Source organism: Dipodomys merriami, unplaced genomic scaffold (assembly GCF_024711535.1).
Source record: "Dipodomys merriami isolate MVZ:Mamm:240054 unplaced genomic scaffold, mDipMer1.0.p SCAF_15, whole genome shotgun sequence".
NCBI lineage: Eukaryota > Metazoa > Chordata > Mammalia > Rodentia > Heteromyidae > Dipodomys > Dipodomys merriami.
The window spans coordinates 27,948,245-27,971,152 of NW_027202826.1; the positions used below are offsets into that span (position 1 = coordinate 27,948,245).

A 22,908-nucleotide genomic window follows, 5' to 3' on the forward strand; every position below is an offset into this window, starting at 1 on the left:
ACCCTGATCCTTATATCTCAGCCTCCTGTTTTGCAAAGATTATAGGTATGAACTATAAGCAGCTAGCTATGAGCAAAGTTTGAACAATAAATAATTTGAAAGAGTGCAGAGCGGGGTGGGGAAAGATGGTGGAGAGGATATGATACAGTGGTCAAACTGAGAGATCATGGTAGGAGTTCAGCAAGCAAAGAAATGCTCAAAAGCCTCAAAACTGGAGGAACCATTCTATGAGGTGAGAGCAATCCAATTGTTTAGAGAGCCATTTCCAGTACCTGTCCTCTTGCACTAGTAGCGCTGAGATGACAGCTTCAGCCAGCGTGATCAGGTTGCATGGAAGCTGATTTCACCCAAGTAGTCTCAATGACTGAAATGAACCAGGGAACATGAACCCAAGGATTTCAGAATCACCAAGCCACCATTTTTAAGCCAAAATTTTCCACCTGAGGTGGAGATAGTATGGGAAAGATTCTGACATGGATGACCTAAGCAAATACAGTGGATGTGGAAAAGAAACAAGAACACCTGTGAAGATTAGTATGGGAAGTGAGGTGAGGAGATGAGGTGGAAAGTGGAGGGGAGTCTGATCAAAGTCCATTGGACACATATATGGTTATTCAAAATTGAAATGCCTTCTTAATCAACTAATTGTTATAAAAACATGGATATACATGTCTATATATAAAATGATAAATGTATAGGTAACATAAATAGAAAAATTAACAGACATGATGAACTATCTCCTGATCATGGGAGTAGATAAAAATACTTCTTGTGAACTATTATAAAATGCTATCTGTAAATAAGCTTTCTATATGCAGTAACAAAATCATTTCACTGCTCATATAAAAGAACTTCAAGTTTACTGGCTGGTGTTCTGTAATCTTCCCACTGTGATTCTATTATTTTCCTCCACCCGAAGACCATTTTACTCATCATAGGTTTCCAATAAATAGAATTAACTATATTCAAGATCATGCACATAGTCCATTTTCTAACCACTTAGCAAATTTCACTGCTCTGTAGTCCAGGGAAAAGCCATTAGTATTTGATTTCAACATTTAGTGATTATTTTTTTCAAACTTGCACATATTTTTAGGCCTGGCTTGCTTGCTTTAGGTTTTAAAAAAATACTGTTACAGAAATAGACATAACAGATTAAATAAACAAGATATTTCCAAAACCACAGTGAGTTTCAATGTGAATACATAGTCTTGGAGCTTTAGGATGTTAATGGAAATGATAGCAGTTCTAGATGCATTTATAGCACAGGGCTTAAACGTAAAAAGAGAATGGCCACTGTGGTATACAAAATTAAAGAAGAAAGCATTCTCAAATATATAAATTAATATTTAAATTGCAATTTTGTAAGGACATTTAAAGTCATCTCTACCTTGAGGAACAAGGGAAAAGTAAAATAGAAAATGAAAAGGTGAGTGCAATTTACTTCTAGGTAGGAAAGAGACAAAAGCTACACTTACCCCAAACCCTTTGCAGTAGTAGTGAGCTTGGTAACTTTTGGACTGATGTAATATTGTGGCATTAAAAATAGTCTTGAATCCAGGCTTTAATAATTGTTTTTCTTTAGAATATATATATATATATATGTATATATATGTATATATATATATATATATTTGGAGGAAATAACAAGTAAGGAAATTCTCTACTGAATTCAAGAACTATAGAATTTGGGAGGAGGCAGGACAGCACAATTTGTAAGAAGAACAAAGGGATGTTGGATTCAAAGTCAAGAGTCTCCCCATGAGGAGAAAATGCTCAACACACTTATGGCAGAAATGAAGATGATCAGGGTTCCAAGGACTGGAAGTGTACAAAAATACACTGAACTCTTCCAACAGAAAATCACTAAAAATACTAGAAGAGCCTTTCCTTATAATATATGAAGAAGGTCTCAGATGCTTGGGGGCTTTGTGGGCTGGTTTAAGGTAGTGTAGAAGTCTTCACAACACAGTGTCACATGATCTGAATTGCTTTTTGACAATTCCAAAGTGCCAGTGGAGAATAGGCTCAAGAAGGTAAAGAATGGAAACAGCAACCACCCAGGAGGTGATTAACCATAAATTAGCCAAGAGAAAGAAGGACTATTTGAAACTTCTGCGATAGTAATGGGGTGACAAGAGAACCACCCAAAGCTAATAAAAGATACTAAAAACAAACAAACAAACAAACTGCTACTGAAGAACCTGGTGCCTGTGTCTCACACTTCTAATCCTCGCTACTCAGGAGGCTGAGATTTGAGGCCAATGGTTCACTCAGCTCAGACAGGAAGGTCGGTGAGACTCTTATCTCCAAGTAACCAGCAAAACGCTGGAAGTGGAGCAAGTGGGAGAGCGCTAGTTATTTCACCCAGGCCCTAAGTTTAAAGCTCCAGAACTGCAATGTGCATGCACAGCCTCCCGCCGTCCCCCCCCCCCAACAAACCCTACTAAAGATTCTGGAAAATGAATAAAGGACATGCAGCATATGAACCCAATATTAAAGTAAAATCAACAAAAACCCAAGGTTGATAAAGAATAGCGACTGAACTACTTCCTTCTTTTCCTTACTGTCATCATTTACAGAGTGTCAGTATCAGGCGTATTCAGCCAAGAACCCAAGATCCTTCTCTCCCTAGCTCCTAATCTGGAACCTTGAATGGGAATGACAGCCCCCGCATTCTACATTCCCCCACATCCAGCTCGGTGTTCAGAAATTTACCTGGTCAAGAGATTTTTGAAAATCCAGAGTTCTTTTCTATCGAGCAACACGAATAGGACAGGAGCTGCACCCCAGGAGTGTCAGGCTAGAATACGGACATTCCCAAGTAGCTCTTAAGCAGTGTCCAGCGGAGTGGTGGATCTACACCAGGAGATGAAGCCACGAAGATCACGGCCTACCCCACTGACCCAGGACTCTCCCCATACATGTAAGTATTTCTCTGATTGAAAGACATCATTGTGGCGCCCTCTGCTCTTCTGTGGAACAGTGATTTTTCTTTTCTTTTCTTTTTCTTTCTTTTTTTTTTTTCTCTGAAATGAGGCCGGTCTTAGGAAAAGAGATCTCCAAACTCTCTCCCATTTGGGGAGGTCACAGGTGGTAGAGGACAGTGTGGAGAAGTTCAAACCCAGGGCTGCTCTAAAAGTCAATGGAGATAATTTTGAAGAAAAGCAATTGAGGATGAGTGGACTGTTCGATTTTTTTTTATCTTCAGTCAAGATGAATAAACTAACCATGCACTAAACAGAAAATTTGTCAGACTAAACCAGAGAACAAAGCAGCCAGAGCTAGCTCACCTGAGATCAGAAGAAACCTCATTCACTAGCCAGAAAGATTATTTCTGTACAAAGGACCACATTTATTAGGTCATGCAATGTACAATCTGCCCCTATGACACCAGAAGCAATACTTTAGACAACTGGTGATCAGTAGGGACTCAGATGTTTGTATCAGAGACAGACAGCTTAAGAGCCAGACATCATGGTCTGCAACAGATACTGTGTTTGCTCTGAGGAGCACCTCAGAAAGGGACACATCACGGAAATCTCTACTGAAATTGCTCAGCCATATCACTAAGCAGATAAATGTGTAAATAAAACAACACGTACTCTGATGCATCAGGAGAGGGTATTTTAAATTATATCTACAATAGCAGTGTATATATTATCTGAAATGTTTAGTTTTAAACACAAAAATCACAAGACATATGCATAAGAAACAGGAAATGTTGAATAGAACATAGAGGAAGTGTCCATAGAAAACAGAGGAAACAAAAGTGCCCCTATGAGGAGGGAGTGAAACAGATCAAGACCCATTCTGTTCATAAATTGACATGAAAAACCTTTTTGTACAAATATTTAAAGATAACAAAATAATAAATTTAAGAAAAGGCCACATGCTGTACTTATTAAAAACTTCAAATCTGTTATGACAACTAAAGTAAACCACATTTAAAGATGCAGAATGTCTGATGACAATCTCATCAAATGGAAAATATCATAAAGAGTTAGAAGTTACATATATTTGTGTGTGTGTGTGTGTGTGTGTGTGTGTGTGTGTGTGTGTGTGTGTGTGAATCCAGAGATTTGGAAGTATAGTTCAATGTAATGGCACCTGTTTAGCATGGATAAGACCCTGGGTTCAATCCCAGATTGGAGGGCAGGGAGAGAGAAGCTATTCCACATAATGAAAGGAATGTGAAACCTAGATTCTGAAAATTATAAAATACTTTAATTTTAAAGATGAAGGAAGATTTAAGTTACTGAAAATAATTTATGTTCATTTCCAGGCTATTAAATATTGTTGTGATTGCAATATTTTCTAAATTCATCCATGGATAAAATACTGTCATTGTCATAGCTATTATTCTGAAATTGGTTAGCTGATCTTAAAGTAATTTGGAAATTTGAGGTCCAAAAATGGTCAAAGCAATATTAAAAATAAAGAAAAGTTTACATCTATTAGAATGTCTACAATAAATTTAAATAAAACATTAAAAACAAAACAAGAGGGCTGAGAATGTGGTAGAATGCCTGCTTAGCATTCATGAAGCCCTGGGTTCAATTCCTCACTATCACATAAACAGAAAAAGCCAAAGTGGCACTGTGGCTTCAGTGGTAGAGTGCTAGCCTTGAGCTGAAGAGCTGAGGGACAGTGCCCAGACCCTGAATTCAAGCCCCATGACTGGCAAAAACAAACAAACAAACACCACCACCACCAACAAAACCAAGTATTGTTGAGAATGTGTGGTGCATAGCCCTTCCCTGCATTCTCTGCATTGTAAAGTGTGGCAGGCATACTGGGAAAATAGTGACAGGTCTTCAAAATAAATATTAAATATAGGCTTCTTGTATGATCTAGCCATTCCAGTCTTGGGTCAATACCACAGAAACACGAAAACTTATGTTCACATAAATACTTCTGTATGAATTTTCACAGTGGCATTGTAACTGCTAAAATGTAGGAAGTAACCAATGCCTATTGACTGATGAATGGATAAGTAAAATAGGATATAGCTGTAAGATAGAGTAGCATTCATCAATAAAATGGAATGGAATACTACATGCTACACAATGTATGAACCTTGAAAACAATCTGGTAAGTAAAAAGAAAACATTCATAAAAGATTGCATATTGTATGAATCGATATCAAATGTCCAGAATATCAACAAAATGTTTATTTGTTATTTCATAGGGTTGAAGGAATCAGGAGAGACTTGGAGTCACTGCTCATGTACATACATTTTCTTACAGAGATGACAAAAATACCCTAAAATTGTGTGGAGTTTGAATGAATCTGAGATTACAATATATTTTTTTTTCATTTTATATGGATGCTACCTACTTTTGTTTGTTCAACTCGTAATCAAGCCAGGTTTTTGCTGGCTATTTTTGAGATGGAATATCATGGACTTTTCTGCCTTGAGTTGTCTTCAAACTGTTATCCTATGGATCTCAGCCATCTGATATCTAGAATTATCAGCATGAGCTACTGGTTCATGGAAACGGTACCAGGTAGTTCAGTCCTGCCTCCAATTCATCCTTTATTTTTAATATAACATCTACATAGCTGATGGAATTTGTGGTCTAATACTGAAGGGTTTTCTATCGTTAATCTTCAGGTTTTTAATGAAGAACAGTTAAAACATCGGTATTCGGCATATTACATCTAATTACACACATTCATAAATATATAGAACTTTTAACAATGATACATATGCACACATGTTGTATGTATATATGCACGTGAATATATGTACATATACCTCTGCATTTATATGTATACATACATGTATATATGTATATATGCACATATATATTGATTGATTGATTGACTAGGCAATGGAAATACTTTACATCAATAAAACCTCTTCCACAATGTTAAAGGGTAATGAAAGAGGTTTGCAATGAGTTATTCACAGGAGTTTTAGACATGTTGCAATAATTACAATATCTATCCCTATATCCCCCAAATGTTTATATATCTATCAATAAGATATCTTTCTTATGGAAAATATCAGCACTGAAGACAAAATATCTTTAGCCTTCAGGGTATTTTGTGGTCTGTAATTATCATTGGACCGCAAAACCCCAAGGCTTGGGAGCATCATGAGTGTGTATTTAAAACTTAAAACAACAAAAAAAAACATTTCTTTGTACTTTTCTCAGAAGTCTCTTGTGGAACAAATGTAAATGATTCAGCGGTGTGCTCTAAGCATTCTTCTTTCACAGTGACTGAAATGGTGATGTAGATTAAATCAGGAATGATTTTTTGGGGGGGGTAAATTTTTCATTGTCTGCTTTCATGTCAGCCATTGTTTCTAGGTTTCTTCTACTTTTCTTTTGAAGCTTTGCTTCTATTTATTGACACATTCAAATAACTGAGTAAAGAAAAAGACTGATAATTTATTAAAGTAAAAAATTTAAAAAGTATTTTTTCCTTTATTCTAGAACCATATAAACTAAAGTATAATGTAACTACCATGTCTTTGTTAACTACACTTACTTTTAGAATAACACTCTCATATAAACACACACAAACATACACACACACACACAGCATGCTTTGGGGATAATCACACATATGTAAGTATACTAGTGATACATACTGTCTGCTTATGGATTGAGTGTATGCATACAAATATCCCCACGCACATATACATATTCCTTGCATGTATGTACATATGTATGTATATATGTATGTGGGTAGGTACAAGTATGTTTTTTAATTGAATAAATAATGGAAATTCTTTATATCAATGAAGATTCTTCAATAATTCTGAAAGGGAAACAAAGGAGTCTTGCAACGTGTTACTTAGGATTTCTGTTTGTTTTCGGTGCTGGCCCTAGAGCTTGAACTCAGGGCCTGACCTTTTTTGCTCAAGAGGGGCACTCTACTGCTTGAACTACAGCTCCAGTTCAGTTTTTTGGTGGGTAATTGGAGGTAAGTGTCTCACAAACCACAATCTTCTAATTTTAGCCTCCAGGGTAGCTAGGATTACGGGCATGGGCCACTGGTTCCTGGTTCTCTCAAGACTTTAAAACAATTTTGCAAAAGAAAATCAACTCTATCCAGAGAGATTTTTAAAGAAATTCAGCAAATAAGGCTATACTGCCTTATTTTTAATATATCAATATCATAGCTGAGTGTCAATGGTTAATGCTTGTAATCTTAGCTACTCAAGAAGCTGAGATCTGAGAATCACTGTTTGATGTCAGCCAGGGACAGAAGGATGTTAGACTTCATTCTCAAATTAACTACTAAAGTGCCAGAATTGGAGCTGTGGCTCAATTGGTAGAGTGTCAGTCTTGAGCAAAAATGCTCACAGACAGTTACAGGCCCTTCATTTAAGCCCTTAATTCAGCACAAACACAAAACAAAGCACAAAGCAATGTCATGATATAAATATGTCACTTGAAACTGCCAATGTCAATGCTACACAAAACCATACCAAAGAGTAGTTAAGGATGTCTTGATAGAATTTTTTTAAAGGATATTTAAACACTTCTGATTTTTTTTACGTTGTGTGTGTGTTTCCATTTACTTTGAAATCCTTCTTCCATGATTACTACAGCTGCAGCCAGATGAATCTTTTAAGTTGCTCATTCCAAAATCTGTGGGCCTGTGTTGTCAGTGATGACAGAATTTTAAGCTGGAATTGATCAGTGGCATTATCTGGTCCAGTGCTTTAGGCTGGCAGATGCGTTGATGTAAATTAATTATCTAAAAACTTCATAGTGTGGAGAATGAAAAGAGAGTCATTACCATTTCAGGGGAGGAAAGTGAGGCATGAAGACATAAAATAAGTTGCCAACTTTATTAGAAGTTGCTACTAGCAGTTGGGACTAATATTTACCCTGCCAATATCTCCTTTAGTGCTTTCTACTACCTTTTCCTATCTTGATGCTGTTGACAGTTTTAAAGTGTCACCTGGATGTGAGAGAGACAATAATTTAATAAGGAAGAAATATCTCTCTTGCCTCTCTGGACAGCTCACATATTGTGGTGTTCTGTTGACAGGAAAGGTAGGGTTGTCAATGTCACTGCCTGGAAAATCCTGAGTTTTATTGAGCTGAAATCCAAGAAACTCAAGGATCTAAAGGCCAATGTCATTGCAATATGTGTACATACATACATCTATCTAGATATCATTGTACTATGCACATATAATATGTATCTATGTATGTATACAATGTTAGGTGTAGTATTTTGAATACAATAATAAGAGTTTTGATTTACAGAATATATTTACAAGCTTAAATCTAGCTTCTATCACATTGACTAAACAAATGTAATTGCTCTGAATGGACTCTAAATAGCTTTCAACATTACATTACAAAGCAATTACATCTGAGACTTTCCCAGAGCTCTCAGCATGGCTTTTAAAAAAGAAATTACATAAACAGCTGAAATCAGCCATTATGAAATATAACTTACCAGCCTAAAAAAGCCAAGCTTCATTGGGATAGTAGAATGTAGAAGGTTGAAACCAAGCCATAGTTGTGTTTGATTTTCAAAATAATTTCACAGACAATATAGTATGTCTACTCAAGATAAGTTTACTTTTGAGGAAGGAAAGTTAATTTGATTGTACAAAGTGATGAAACAATGCAATATTGGTTAGACTTTCCTCAAAGATTAAAGGAAGTCAGATCCCTTAAAAATTTGTATTTTAAAAATAGATTTGATTATTTGAAGAAAGGCTATCTGCATACTTGTCTGTATTTAGAAAGGACATAATTTTAATCTTAACATCTACTAAGGACTGATTGCATGCCAGGCATGGAAAGAAGCACTTTATGTGTATATACATAGCAATCCTGTAGATAATTCTCTCTACCATTCTCACTATTGCATATGGAAAATGGAGACACAGAGTCAAAGTGATTTAAGATCAAACAATGTTTCCAGTTACTCTGGAGTTTTTGATTACTCTCACTTTCTCTGATGCATCCTATGTGCAGACTGACTCTTTCGTTAATATGTAAGCTGAGCCCAACTTTATAAAATAGCATACTATTTATTTGAAGACTGTCTACTTGTAAAATGAAGATATGCATGATGACACAGTACAGGGGGAGTTGCAGGTGCTTATGATCATATCCAGGAACTAAGTAGATTCATACACGCTTTAAAACTGAATGCCCTACTAATGCACACATGTGAGAATAGGCAGCTGGGTAATTTTCTGGAGAAAAAGAATTCTTTTATCCACTTTGAAATGCTACATGGCATCATTAACATCTAGAGTGGGGTGTGGCCAAATTGATTTAGTCAAAGTCTAATTGGAAATGCCTCGGGCACATTACCCTTTACATATATATGCATATATATAAATTATATATCTCTCTATATATAATTTTGTGCTGGTCCTGGGCTTGAACACAAGGCCCAGATAATGTCTTTGAGCATTTTTGTTAAACGCTAATGCTCTACCACATGAGCCACAGTTTACTTCCAGCTTTTCAGTGGTTAATTGGAGATAAGAGTCTCACAGACTTTCTTCCTAGGGCTGGCTTCAAATTGTGATCCTCTAATCTCAGCTAGGATTACAAAATAAGTAGCTAGGATTACAGGCATGAGTCACAGTGCTTGATTATTGTGTGTAATTTTTATGTTGGAAAATACTATTGTTTTTTTGCTAGTTTTTCAATCATCTAAAGTCCTAGAAAGAACACTTGTTTTGCTTAGGGTTCACACAAAACAAGTAGCAGTCTAAGTTTAGCCATCGGCCTACAGTTTTTCAACCTCTATTCTGGAAGACTACTTCTTCCCACCAAATTGTTAATTTGCTGGGGACATTTTGGAAATGTAAATTATTAAGCCTTTCTGAGGTCAAATAGTCTGTTTCAATGCATGCTAGATGAACTAGTAAGTGCGGAACTGTAAGCCTTGGTCTAGAGTTATTGTCCAAATCATTTTATCATTGAATATTTACTTATTCCTTCTTGCAACAAGTGATTTTGAGAGGTTCGTTATGTTGCACCAATAAAATGAAAGAAAGTATTAGCATTCCTTTTCATAGCAGTTTACAAGAATCATCTAATAAGGCCTGAGATGGCAACTTCCTGTAATGACTTGGTCTGTAAAACAACTTTATTATAGTTACTAAGAAGGATCATGTAATTGTAATCCCTCTGTACGGTATTTTCACAATAAAAAAAAAAAGAAGGCTGAGATCTGAGGATTTAGATTCAAAGCCAGCCCAGATAGAAAAACACAAGACACTCTTATCTCCAAGTAACCAGCAAAAAGCTGGAAGTTGTGGCTCAAGTGGTAAAGCATCAGCATTGAATGAAAATGCTAAAGGACAGCAACCAGGCTCTGAGTTTAAGCATCAGTGCCAGAATATAGAAACACACACACACACACACACACACACACACACACACACACACACACACACACACACACAAACACACAAATACATTGCTATATATGTATACATGTATCATATTTTGGTCCCTTGATTGCATACACATACATATCTGAAATAAAATACTACAAATACACATGTCACCATAAAATACTGTGATATTTTGTTCCTTTTTATTTCTTTAGGATATAACCCAGTACATTGACTTTATTAACCATTATGAGATAATAGCTCACAGTTTTAAAAAAAAATGTCAGGATACAATGTGCTCACCAGTGCAAATTCCTTGTTGAGAATCATCTGCTCTACCAAAGAGGACTCGTTGTGGAAGAGGTGGGGCTGCATGTGGCTCCACATGTGTGGGAACCACCAGAACTCGTCCACCGACCCCAGCAGAAGGTCATCACCCTCATCTTCGTCCTGTGTCCCTGTGAAACAAGTTAACAGTGGTCTCCATGAATATTTCATAGCAACTTGAAGGTTATTTTGTAAGATGGATTTAATTCTGCATTATGGATACACAGATCTAATTATTTGTGTCCTTAACCAGAAAAGTGTGAGAGAGAAATAGAGAAAGGGGGAGGGAGAGGGGGAGAAAGAGGGGGGACATGGTCTAAATTCCTTCAGAGATAAGGGGCTTTGGATTTGGAGGTGGCTCCTGATGGTGCCTGGTAAAGACCAATGTTTACTTTAGAATTTAGGAGAAGTTTATCAAGGATGTTTTGAATTGCTGTCACCTGTCAAGAAAAGAAATCAGACTTTCTATATTTTTATTTTAAGATGACCCACAGAAGAGATACTGAATTATCCAAATATACCCAGGACATAACCAGAAATGATAATTCTTTATGTTCCTCTATTTTTTTCTATATTTCTAAAATGAAACTTTAATTCTTTTTTCTTTTCTGTTATAAAAGTCGTATGTACTTAATAAAAAACAATGTAGAAAGCAAAGAGAAATAATATGCAAAGCAAAAGCAGAAATTTGACTAGTCTATAAAGCCATCTTCTCGACCTAGCTAATGGAAGGATTTTGTATTCTTAATATATTTTTAAAAATTAAGCTCTAGCTCTAAATAGCTGTTGATTCTTTATATCTTTAAGCACTTTTCACATAAAATTTCCCATTTGAATATAGCTATTCCATAAAAATTTAACAACTAGTCTTGTAATTTTTTGTAACATAAACATGACTGCAGGCTCTAAAACAGTATTCCTTTCTCTTCTTCTACTGGAACATTTAGTTAACAACACTTAAGGCATAGAAAGTTTCGTCAAATAGAAATAAAAAAAAACAAAATAAAACAAGGTAACTTTTTTTCTAAGGAAATTCATTATATTGTAGGTATGAAAGATTTATTTTTACTGTATGAAATATACTAGTTTGTGCAATTTCATTTAATCATTACATAATGAATTATATAACTAATGTAAAATAAAAAGTACTGGTTTATAGTGAGAGAATGTTTCTTTATTTTTCCTTTAATAACAAAATATTCCTTATAGGTGAGTTCTTCATTTTATTATTTTTATTTAATTTGGGGAATGTGGACTAACAACATTTTTGAAAGTTTTCTTTCTCTTTCCCTTTTGTTTTCTTTTTTTGCTGGTACTGGGGTTACCCACAAACTGTAATCTCACTTTCTCTTTTTTTATTTTCTTTTTTTTTTCTACACACAGCTGGTATTCTACCACTTGAACCATGCCTAGAATCTGGCAATTTGATGATTTTTGGAGAAGAGACTCTCTGGAATTTGTCTGTACTAGCTGGCTTTGAGCTGTAATTCTCAGAAATCATTCTCCTGAGTCACTAGGATTATAGGCATGGGCCACCTACACCAGGCTGACACTTCCTATTAATCCGTTTTCATGGTTTTTTTACCTCTATTCTGTAGTAGCTGGGATTACAAGAGTGTGCCATTATACCTCCACATCTGTCTCTTACACATCCTTAAAATCATTACCTGTCTTAATTATGTTTCTTTTAAATTATCTTTAAGTAGACGTACAAAAGTTGATTATAGTTTTCTTAAAGTCAAGTACTGGATCATATTTACTTACCCAGTATGATGCCAATTCCCCAGAGCAATGAATACATGAATAATTACTGTAACCTGACTATTGTCAGTGGGATTTAGTAGCTACCTGTGGCCGTGTCAGTTTATGTCTACTTGTGTTCTTTTTTATGTGAATTTATTGTTCCTAGGATAGACCATTTAATCTATAGACCTCAAAAGTTGTCAGGTTTAATTAGAGTTTTGTCATCATGCTTGATTCTGTGCAGAGTAAAGAAATAAAGTTTTGAATAAAATGAACAGATACCAGTCAGGTTTTGCCAGCTAACTTAAGCCATTGGTATAATGAGGTCACAAATTCTTGACTTTTGTCAATATATTAAGGATTTCAGATCAGGTCCTGATGTCTCACGCTTACAATCCTAGCTACTCAGGCGACTGGCATCTGGAGACTCATGCTTTGAAGCCAGGCTGGGCAGAAAAATCTTGAGACTTTACTTCCATATAACCAGCAAAAAGCCAGGCTGGGTGTGTGGGTCAAGGTTAGAATGCCAGAGGAGCAAGCAAGTACTAGGCCTTTACCCTAGTACAAGAAAAAATAGATATTGAAATTCAAACTCAGGAGAGTTTATCACTGGCACAGATGCAGTGTTTATGCTACAGATGTTTCTCATGGCCATAATTTAGCAGAATGAGCCATAGATTAGAAAGAGTGACTTCATGTCACACATGATGAAAGAATTGATAGTTCTTTGAGCCCCCTGAAATTGGTCTGTTGTGCTTTGAATGTAGAATGTTTGAGAAGTGCCTCCCTACACTTTAAACTCTGCTGATCATTATTGCAAGTGGCAAGAAGCACATAATGCATACTTGACCGGAAAGAAGGTCAATTACTCAATTTAAAGAAAAAATTTGCAGACTTGATATAAACAGATGCATGACTGATCATAAAGTCTTAGCCATTTTAATATCAGAGATTATGCTAATTTATAAACATTCTCCACAAGGTTGCGAGTGACATTTAAAGCTGTGGATATTTTTTTTTATACATCATGGATTAATTTCTGCTACACAGTTGTTGTTGTTGTTGTTGTTTTAAATTATGCTGGTCATATAATTCAAAACTATGTGATGCTAACCCTTGACATTGGAAATAGCTTAATAAAAAATATAATTTTAAATCATGCTGAGAAAACAGCAGAGTTTCAAATGTTCCAAAATCCATGTAAAAGAAAATACTGGTCATAGGGTAACTCCATATGTAGTCTTTTTTTTTTTTTTTTTGCCGGTCATGGGGCCTGAACTCTGGTTCTGGGCGCTGTCCCTCAGCTCTTCAGCTCAAGGCTAGCGCTCTACCACTGGAGCCACAGCGCCACATCCGGCTTTTTCTGTTTATGTGGTGCTGAGGAATCGAACCCAGGGCCTCATGCTTGCAAGGCATGCACTCTACCGCTGAGCTACCTTCCCAGTCCCTATATGTAGTCTTTTGAGGAACCTCAATACTGCTTTTCAGAGTGGTTGAACAAGTTTACACTCCTGCCAACAATGCAGTAGGGTTCCCTTTTAGCCACATACCCTCCAGCATTTGTTGTTATTAGATTTCTTGATTATAACCATTCTAATTGAGGTAAGGTGGAATCTCAATGTTGTCTTGATTTGCATTTCTTTTTTGGCCGGAGAAGTTGAGCATTTCTTCATGTGTCTATTGGCCATTCTTATTTCCTCTTCAGAGAAGTCTTTCTTTAAGTCTTTAGCCCACTTATTAATGGAGTGGTTGCTTCTTTGAGGAGTTGTTGTTGGGGCATTTAATTTTTTGAGTTTGAAGTATTTTTTAGATATGAGACCCTTGTCTGTTGAATGGCTAGTGAAAATCCTCTCCCAATTTGTGAACTTTCTATTGATCTTGCTAGCTATGTCCTTTGCCATGCAGAAGCTCTTCAGTTCAATGCAATCCCATTTTCCAACTTTTCTTTGATCTGTTGTGTTTCTGGGTCTTTATTAAGAAAATTTCAGCCTGTATATATGACTCTATCAGATGATGCTAAGTAAAATGAACTGCAAGGCATGGAGGCATACCTTCTTTGTTGTTGTTGTTTTTAATGTATTTTAATGTATTTTAATGTATTTTAATGTTTTTAATGTATGTTCTTCCCCATATGCTATATCTCCTGTTGTCACTGTATTTTATTTTGTTACCCTGGTATTGTATATATTTTTATTTGAATTTTAGAGAAGAGAAGAGGAACAACAGGATGGTGTGACAAAGATGTAGCGGGAATGAATGCCACAGCGATATACTCAATTAGAAAAGATCTGTACAACTTGTGTGGGGGGGTGTTAGAGGAAGGAAAGTAGCAGAAAAATGAGGGTAGGGTTAACAAGTTTGACAAGAAACATACTTATACCTTTTGCAACTGTAACCCCTCTGTACAACAAAAAGCAAGAAAATAGTTGAGAGAAAAGAAAGGAAAATACTATGGTTTGACTCATCCTAAATCCACAGAGAAGAAAACAATACAGATTGATTCATTTTAAATGTGTATTTTCAACATTTCAAGTTTGGTTAAAACTATGTGTTGAAATGTCGAACCATATAGTTCATATGTGGTTGTATTGATTTGCTAGAAGTAATTTGAAAGTCTATGTTCTTAATAGAATCTTTTCTAACACAATCTAATTTAGACATTGAAGTCTAGATTATTATTCTTAAAAGGCAGGTGCATATTGTTCTTATTTTTAAAGTATGTCCTTTTATTTTTTGTGATCATATGAAGTGCTTCAATTCAGAAGTTAACGTGTAGGGAAAGCTGATGTATTTGTTATCCTTTTTGTAGGATCATTGTGATGAGGGTACTGATATACATCCAGATAGGGATGGTGGCTTGCATGGCTCACGTGGTAGAGCTGCAGCCAATGAGTAAAAGTGTGAGACCCTGAGTTCATGTCCAAGTTCTGGTCCAGCAAGTAGAAAATTAAAAAAAAAAGTATTCAAAGGTTCTCTAATTTTGATTAAACGGATTTATTTCACTTTATTCTTTTTAGTTCCGAAGAATGATCCATTTGTCTCATACATACTGAGCAAGTGTTCTAACCCTGGTCTGAAAGGTAGCTGGCATTTATAAACTTGCATACTTAGGAGGCAAAAATCTGAGGATCATGCTTTGAAGCCAAGCTGGGAAGCAAAGTCTATAAGACTCTTATTTCCAATGAATCACCAAAAATCCTGAAGTAGAGGTGTGGCTCAAGTGGCAAAGTATCAGCTTTGAGTGAAAAAGCTAGGAGAAAATCTCCATGCCCAATACTGGCACCAAATAAATACATAAATTATATGATTAACAAAATCTAGGCTATAAGATAACATCCTTACAGCTATGGCTATAACATTGAAAAAGCTTATATGAATTTTAATTTCTGTCACTATCACTTCTGTTCAAATATCTGTTCTATACTCAATAATTAAATATGAAATAGATTTCCTAAATGTTTGAAAATATGTCTTTTCTTCACACTACACTTTGCAGTTTCCCATATATGTGTATAAAACCAAGTAATGTTAAATATTATACTAAATAAGAACAATATAAGTAAATTTGATTAAAATTTACATAAATAGAAATAAATTCACATAAATTATCTGTTTACTTTTTGACAACATTTGATTATTACATGAAATATTTTTTAAATTATTAAAAGTATACATTTATAGAGCTAGTACAATATGCTGGGCATTATTCTACATGAGAGAACTATTACCATTTTTAGTCTCATTTGAAGATGTGGTAATTGAGACAAAAAAAGAATAAGTAGCTTGTTTGTATTGGTATAGCTGATAAAATGTAAAAGCCCAGAGTTAAATAGGTTTCCAATGTCTCGTCTTTCAATCCACACTTTTTAGCGAACTGTAACAAATCAAAGAAGAAAAGAAACAACAGCAAAACTCCACCAAAACAAAATCACATAACTAAAGGAGAAATAATGCAACAATTTTTCATATTTTCATGTGTGAAATTCAATAATTATATATAAAATCTATTTTAATAAAAATTGGCTCATGGAAAACGCCAATGTTAATTCAATTTGCAGATATTATTCATGAATTAATTATTGATCAAAGTCATGTTTAATTTATTATAAAATGCCAAGAAAAACAATGATTTTTTTTTTAAACAGAAACTGTTTCCCATGAAAAATAAAAATTTTAGTCTCTATTCCTAGCGGGCATCTTTTATGATGCAGTGTCTTCATTTCTCAAATGAGCCTACATCATGCAATTTCACCCAAAACGAAAAAATCTCCAGATTAAAATATTTCACTCTGAACTCTGTGCTTTCCTTCAAAGAAAATAAAAACAGCACTATGCTCTTCTTATTTCGATTTGGCACTCATGGGTAAATGGCTTTTGGGGAAGGCTTCTTAATCTGCTTTTTTGGGAGGAGATTGTTTTTAGCATGTGAAGGACAGAGAGGCTGAACAGGAAAGAATATACAAGAACTATGGATGAGTGAAGCAGTGTAATAAAATATGCAGAATCAATCATTATTACACAGGACATATGTGATTGCGTGTCTTCAAAACCCTGAGGGTCATCAATCAGAATCTTTATGCCTTGGGAATTCCAATCATCCCGGGATTCAGGAACTGAGACAGGGCCATCTTCTCCGTTACACATCACGGCCAAGTGCACACGTAGGGACGGTCCTGTCTTCATTTCCAATCTTTTCTTTTTTCTGTCCTGTTAACTCTCTATGTAGGAATCTGTCTCTTCATAGAAGCAAGGTATGCTTTTTTCCCCCCTGTAATTCAGCCCTTGAATGAATCTGGATAGGTCCAAGTGCTTTAATAAGTACTCAATATAATACGATTGTACCCTTTTAAAAATGTTATGGATACTTCCCAATGCACAAGATAGTATCACAATGAAATAAAAGTTACACGTTTATAGGAGGGAAATTAGGCTTCCTGGATTTACAAATGGATGTATACATCTGATTTTGTAAAGTGCCTTATCACCATAGCCTAACTGCATAGGGCGTGTCTTCCATTTTTCCATCATTTATATTAGGTCAGTTCCATCACAGAAAGCTAATAAGTTCTGTTAAAGAGATGCTATTAAAATACATCCCTGTATGAGCAAGTCTTTCTTCAGTAGTTATTCCACTATTCCTGACTGATGTACTGCTCATTTTTCTGCATGCATGCCCAGACTTATAAAAAAGAAATGGGAAATATCACAAGTTCTACCAGCATTAATTCTGCAAATGTCTGGCAGGCTTAATAGGTGTGACTATGAAAAGTAAATAAAGGCTGAGGTGGTTATATAGGTATATTTCAGCCAAAATAAATGACTTTACTTACACTATGCAGCTATTTGAGACAAAATAGTATTGTTTGTGTGTGAACTCCAAATCATCCCATAATTTTTGCCCTGCATGGGTAGATAGAGGTTTTACAGTTATCTGCTTTATAACTTCATAGTCACAGTTTCTTAGGCCTGAACTCATTTCTTAAGGGGCTTTTGAGGAAGATTTACGAAACCATGACTGTTTTTGAAATTGTAAGCTGGAATTGGTTTGCCTGTGCAGTGATGATGACCCAAATCTCTGCTTGCAAAATGCCTTTTTAAAAATATGCAATCATTTGATATACCACTGTTGTAAATACTAATTTCGCCTGTATTACTTTCAATAGTTTATATGTTTCAAAGTTAAAAAATTCTAAAAACCAATTAGACAGTGCTACTTCAATATTCTAATAAACCATGCTGAACTTTTACATTAAATAACTGCTTTGTGTAAACAAGCTGTACATAAAATAATTAAATACTACCTTTGTTTGGAATATTTTAATGAGTCAATATTCTACCCACATGCATACAGAATACTGTGGGATGTTTTCAATAAAAAGCTTTGAAAACAACAACACTAAATGATAATCAAAGCTTTTAGCTCACAGCATAAATACACACTGTGGTATTCCCTTAATATGAGCCCAATGAATAGAAATACTTTTATCATCATTGCAAGAAAATCAATTTTATTCAAGTAGCTCTCTATACACGTGCTAGGATTTGACTTGTTTTCCAATGTTCAGAAAATGTGTCAAACATCTGGAGTAAAAGTTATAAAAAAGAGTTGAATCCTACTGAGAGGGACCATTACTGGATAGAGATGGACAGGAATACAAGACTAATTGTGAAGGCTTTGATGGATATTTGTTAACATTACCGGTAATATTCTTTGAAAAAAAATGCTGTAAAGAAATGCAAACCAGTGACATTCGGGGTCTGTAATGCTTCTCTAAGGCTATAAAATTTCTCTGCCACCACCATTTGCTTTCAGAAGGCATATATTACATATAAAAGTATCAATTAGGTGACTATTTGACAATTACTGTCAACAATACCATCCATTATCATTGGTTTAATTATGAGTATAGCCATTATTAGCCTTTGCACTTTATTAGACTATGCACACATACACACACACACACACACACACACACACACACACACACACACACACACACTACATCATTATACTTAGAGCAATGATTATGGTTTCTTTCACTGAGTTAAAAAATTCAATTCTCTTTCTCTTTGCCCATGATTTTCATAATATTTGCCAAAGTAAGCAAGCTCATTGATTTTGGTTATTCATAGAAGGCACCCACTTTTTTTTTTTACCCGTACTCAATCTGGACATTCAAATACTCCTACTTATGGAACATTTAAAAGCCTAATTCCTATTTATCTGTAGCTGCCTGAGAACACAAAGGCTCTTCTTACCTGTGTGGTAAAACTTCCCTGAAAATCCAAGGTTGAAGGTAAAATTTGCAACCTGAATGCGCAGTAAATTTTGAGTCTCTAGTAATGCCTGAAATAAATAAGAAAGTAACATGATTTTAGAAAAATAACTATGAAGTTTTGGGATGCCTCTTTAGCAAATGTGTGTGCATAAAAGAAGCAAAACAATGTGTACTTTCTGTTTGTTCTGTTTTGGTTGTGGTCGAGAACTTTTAGATGCATTAATTATTGTAATGGTTTGGTTCACAAAAGTTCTTGTAATTACTATGAATATTATTTTTGGTGAAGGTTACCAAACTATGAAAGTTAAGTTTTAAGTACGTGATATATTGCTGACTAACAATTCTCCAACTGTATTAACTGACATAATTTTTTTTATTTTTGTGTAAGAAATTTCTCAAATTTCAGATTATTCTATTTCCTTCCTTTGGAGAAAATAAAATTCAGAATTGTTGGGTGTAGTCAAATCCATCAAATGTTACTAAGAAATAGAAGGGATCTTGTGTTTGAACTACAATTAGCATTTTATCTGACTGATCTATTTCCACCACGTTTATAGCATAATTATTCACTTAAAAGCTTGAATTTTACTTTACAAACTAAACAGCAATGCATAGTTCATGGTATATTGCTTGAAAATCCTAAAAAGGAATGAATACCTTGTAATAGATATTCTTTATATTAATTCCATAAAGTACTATTCTTGAAACATAACATTTCCCTAATTTCTGGATTTGGAATTAAATTATATAATTTCTCATTTATAGACAGCACAAGAGTGCACTATTAAGAGTGTCAGAAATTAGTTAGATAATTTTTTCTGCAGTCCTTTCAGTGCTATTAGTCCTATATTAACATATGCAGCGTAATTCGGAACTCATGTCTTTAGGGGGTGCTTTTTGTTTGCTTATGGTCTGCTTATTGATTCAAATGCCCTCCTCCCTATTTCTACGGGTTTGAAATTTTCATTTCAAGCCAGAGATATTAATAAGGTTGTTTTTTGGTTATTGCTATCCATCTGTTAGGTGAATTAAGAACCATAGGTTTAAACCATTTCTTTTGCATTAGTCATGGATATGTTTTTGCTTCAAAAGTTTGTAAATATAACTATGTGTTCCTTTAGTCTTACAAATTAGTTTAATGTGAAAGGAAGAAAAAATATCATAAGCAAAATATACATATATACTCAGTGGCTATTCAAAACCATAAGTTTACTAGGTGTTAGTTACCATGGCCAATTTTATTTAAATTTTATCAACCCTCTTCACTCAGATTTTTTTCTAAGAGTTATTAATGCCATTGTTTAGTACACATTTAGTCATCCACCCTTAAATTCAACATTTGTTACTAAATATGGTCCCTATTGCCTAGACAAGGAGAGAGAGAGCTGAAATAAATAGTCACACAAATGTGTAATTAGAATTCTTTGTAAGATCTGGGTCATGGTATGACAGATGTTAAGAGACAAAAGGATTGGGAAAGCTGGGCGCAGGTGACTCACGCCTGTAATCCTAGCTACTCAGGAGGCTGAGATCTGAGGATGGCGGGTTGGAAGCCAGCCAGGGCAGGAAAGTCCATGAGACTCTTATCCCCGATTAAAAATACTCAGAAAAGGCCAGATGGGTGCTCTGGCTGAAGTGGTAGAGCACTAGTCTGAGTCAAAGAAGTTCAGGGACAGTGTCCAGGCCCTGATTTCAAGCCCAGGACTGGCACACACACAGACACACACATACACAAACCAAAATACACAAACCAAAACAACAACAACTACAACAACAACAACAACAAACAGAAGATGGGGACTGGCTGGTACATTTTGTACATTCCTAGAGGCAGTCTAAAAAGCATTAAAAAGAAGTCAGTCCTGATCAATTTGTTACCATCTTAGATAAACCCTCCTTACATTGTTTCCTTGGACTTTTAAGATACAACAGCCTCCAGCAATGTTCTCTCCTTGTTTCAAGCTTTCTCTATTTTACCCCACATTCTGCTACTGTGTTAACCTTCCAAAGGTACAAAGTGGCTCCTGATTGGCTCATTTAACGATTCACATTTCCTCATTCATTCCATTTCTTTAGTCTTCTTGTTACGAAATAGGATGATGTTGAAGATTATATCTACCATTAGTGTGAGGATTAGAATGCAGATGTTATGCAAAGATTTAACTGCTTGTCTGCTACTTTGCAACAGTCTAAACTACTCTTTTGAAGCCCTGAGTACATCATTCACTCCCACTAAATAAGTATCCTTAGCCTCTCCATCAATCTAATCAAGCTACGTCCATTCCTCTTTCCTGTACCTCACCTCCATCTCTACAGCTGTTCCCTCATCCCTAACCCAGTCCCTAAACCCTACCAATTATTTAAATTCTGCCAAAATGTCACCAATCAACATTTAATATGAGGTCTTTTCTGATGCCCCAATGATTTTTTCCCCTTTCTCATCACCTAAACATTTCTGAATTATTTTCTTAAGGCTTAAATAATTTTCTTATTTCTGCATCTTAATTCTCTCTCTGGTCTCAGGCTGATTACCCCTTACTCATTCTTACATAGCTCAAGTTGCTAAATGTATACACAAAAGGTATGCCAGGTATGCTAATAGCACATAGTAATGTGTAGTAACAAACAGAATTCATCTCATTTGCACTCTTTAACAATGAACATGGTCCATAAACAATATCAAAATGATAGCAGAACAATACAGATACTATGACACTATCCTAATGATTGATTTCCTACTCAGATAAGCTCACAGATGTAAGGAAAGATGTATTTTTCTTTTCCTGGTATTACAATGCAAAATACGACAGACCTTTCCATTTGTGTGTGTGTGTGTGTGTGTGTGTGTGTGTGTGTGTGTGTGTGTGTGTGTGTGTGTGTGTGTGTGCATGCACATGCTCATGCCAGTCCTGGGACTTGAACTCATGATCCTGGTAGTAGTCCATTAGTTTTTTAATTTTTGGCTCAAGAATAGCAATCTACCACTGAGTAACAGCTCCATTTCTGTCTTTTTTGCTGGTTAATTGGAGGTAAGAGTTTCATGGACATTCCTGGCAAGTCTGGCTTTGAACTGTTATTTTCTGATCTCAGCCTCTGAAATAGCTAGGATTACGAATGAGCCACCTGCACCAGGCAACCATTGCATTCTTGAAACAAGTAAAACTGGTTAGTCACTGTTCTCACCTGTGATTGTGATTGGAGGGCAAACCACAAATTCTATTAGAAAAAGCAACTGACTGAAAAGGTGTTCTAAAGTTTCCTATTTTAGCATAATTAAATATTTGTGAGGAAATTTCTGTGCTTTTCAATGATTAATAATAGTGAAGATATGTAACTAATTTTCAAAACTAAACATCAGAATATAGTTTTAAATGAAAGTATAAGATTGTAAAATTAAAGAATGAAGTGGAAAGACATTGAAATACAAGAAAACTCTAAAATTTCACAATAAGATCAGGGAATCAGGGAAAAAGAAATATGAACCTAAGCTTTATGTCAGAATCTTCTAAAATTTTTTATTTTAAAAACTTATTAACAAACTAAAAATTATGCTTTGTGACAAAATTCAAACAGTAAATCTAAGGAAGCAGCATGTAGTTGAAAATAGACTTTTACAACTGAATATTTCTGTGAAAATTTAATTAACTTTTGAAAATATATACAAAATAAAATATTCTTAGACTGGACAATAAATCACATATACTATTTTTAATGGT

The 22,908-nt window shown here is 35.1% G+C and overlaps 1 protein-coding gene across 1 annotated transcript in view; it reads right to left on the reverse strand.

The window, feature by feature from the left end:
* Window positions 1-22,908, reverse strand: part of Ndst4 (N-deacetylase and N-sulfotransferase 4) — a 273,499-nt gene that overhangs the window by 111,237 nt on the left and 139,354 nt on the right. Inside the window, exons 3-4 of the mRNA XM_070022041.1 lie at window positions 19,173-19,260; window positions 10,647-10,801 (exon numbers count right to left, since the gene is read on the reverse strand). Coding sequence (XP_069878142.1) covers window positions 10,647-10,801; window positions 19,173-19,260 — 243 coding nt within the window. The remainder of the gene's footprint in view (window positions 1-10,646; window positions 10,802-19,172; window positions 19,261-22,908) is intronic.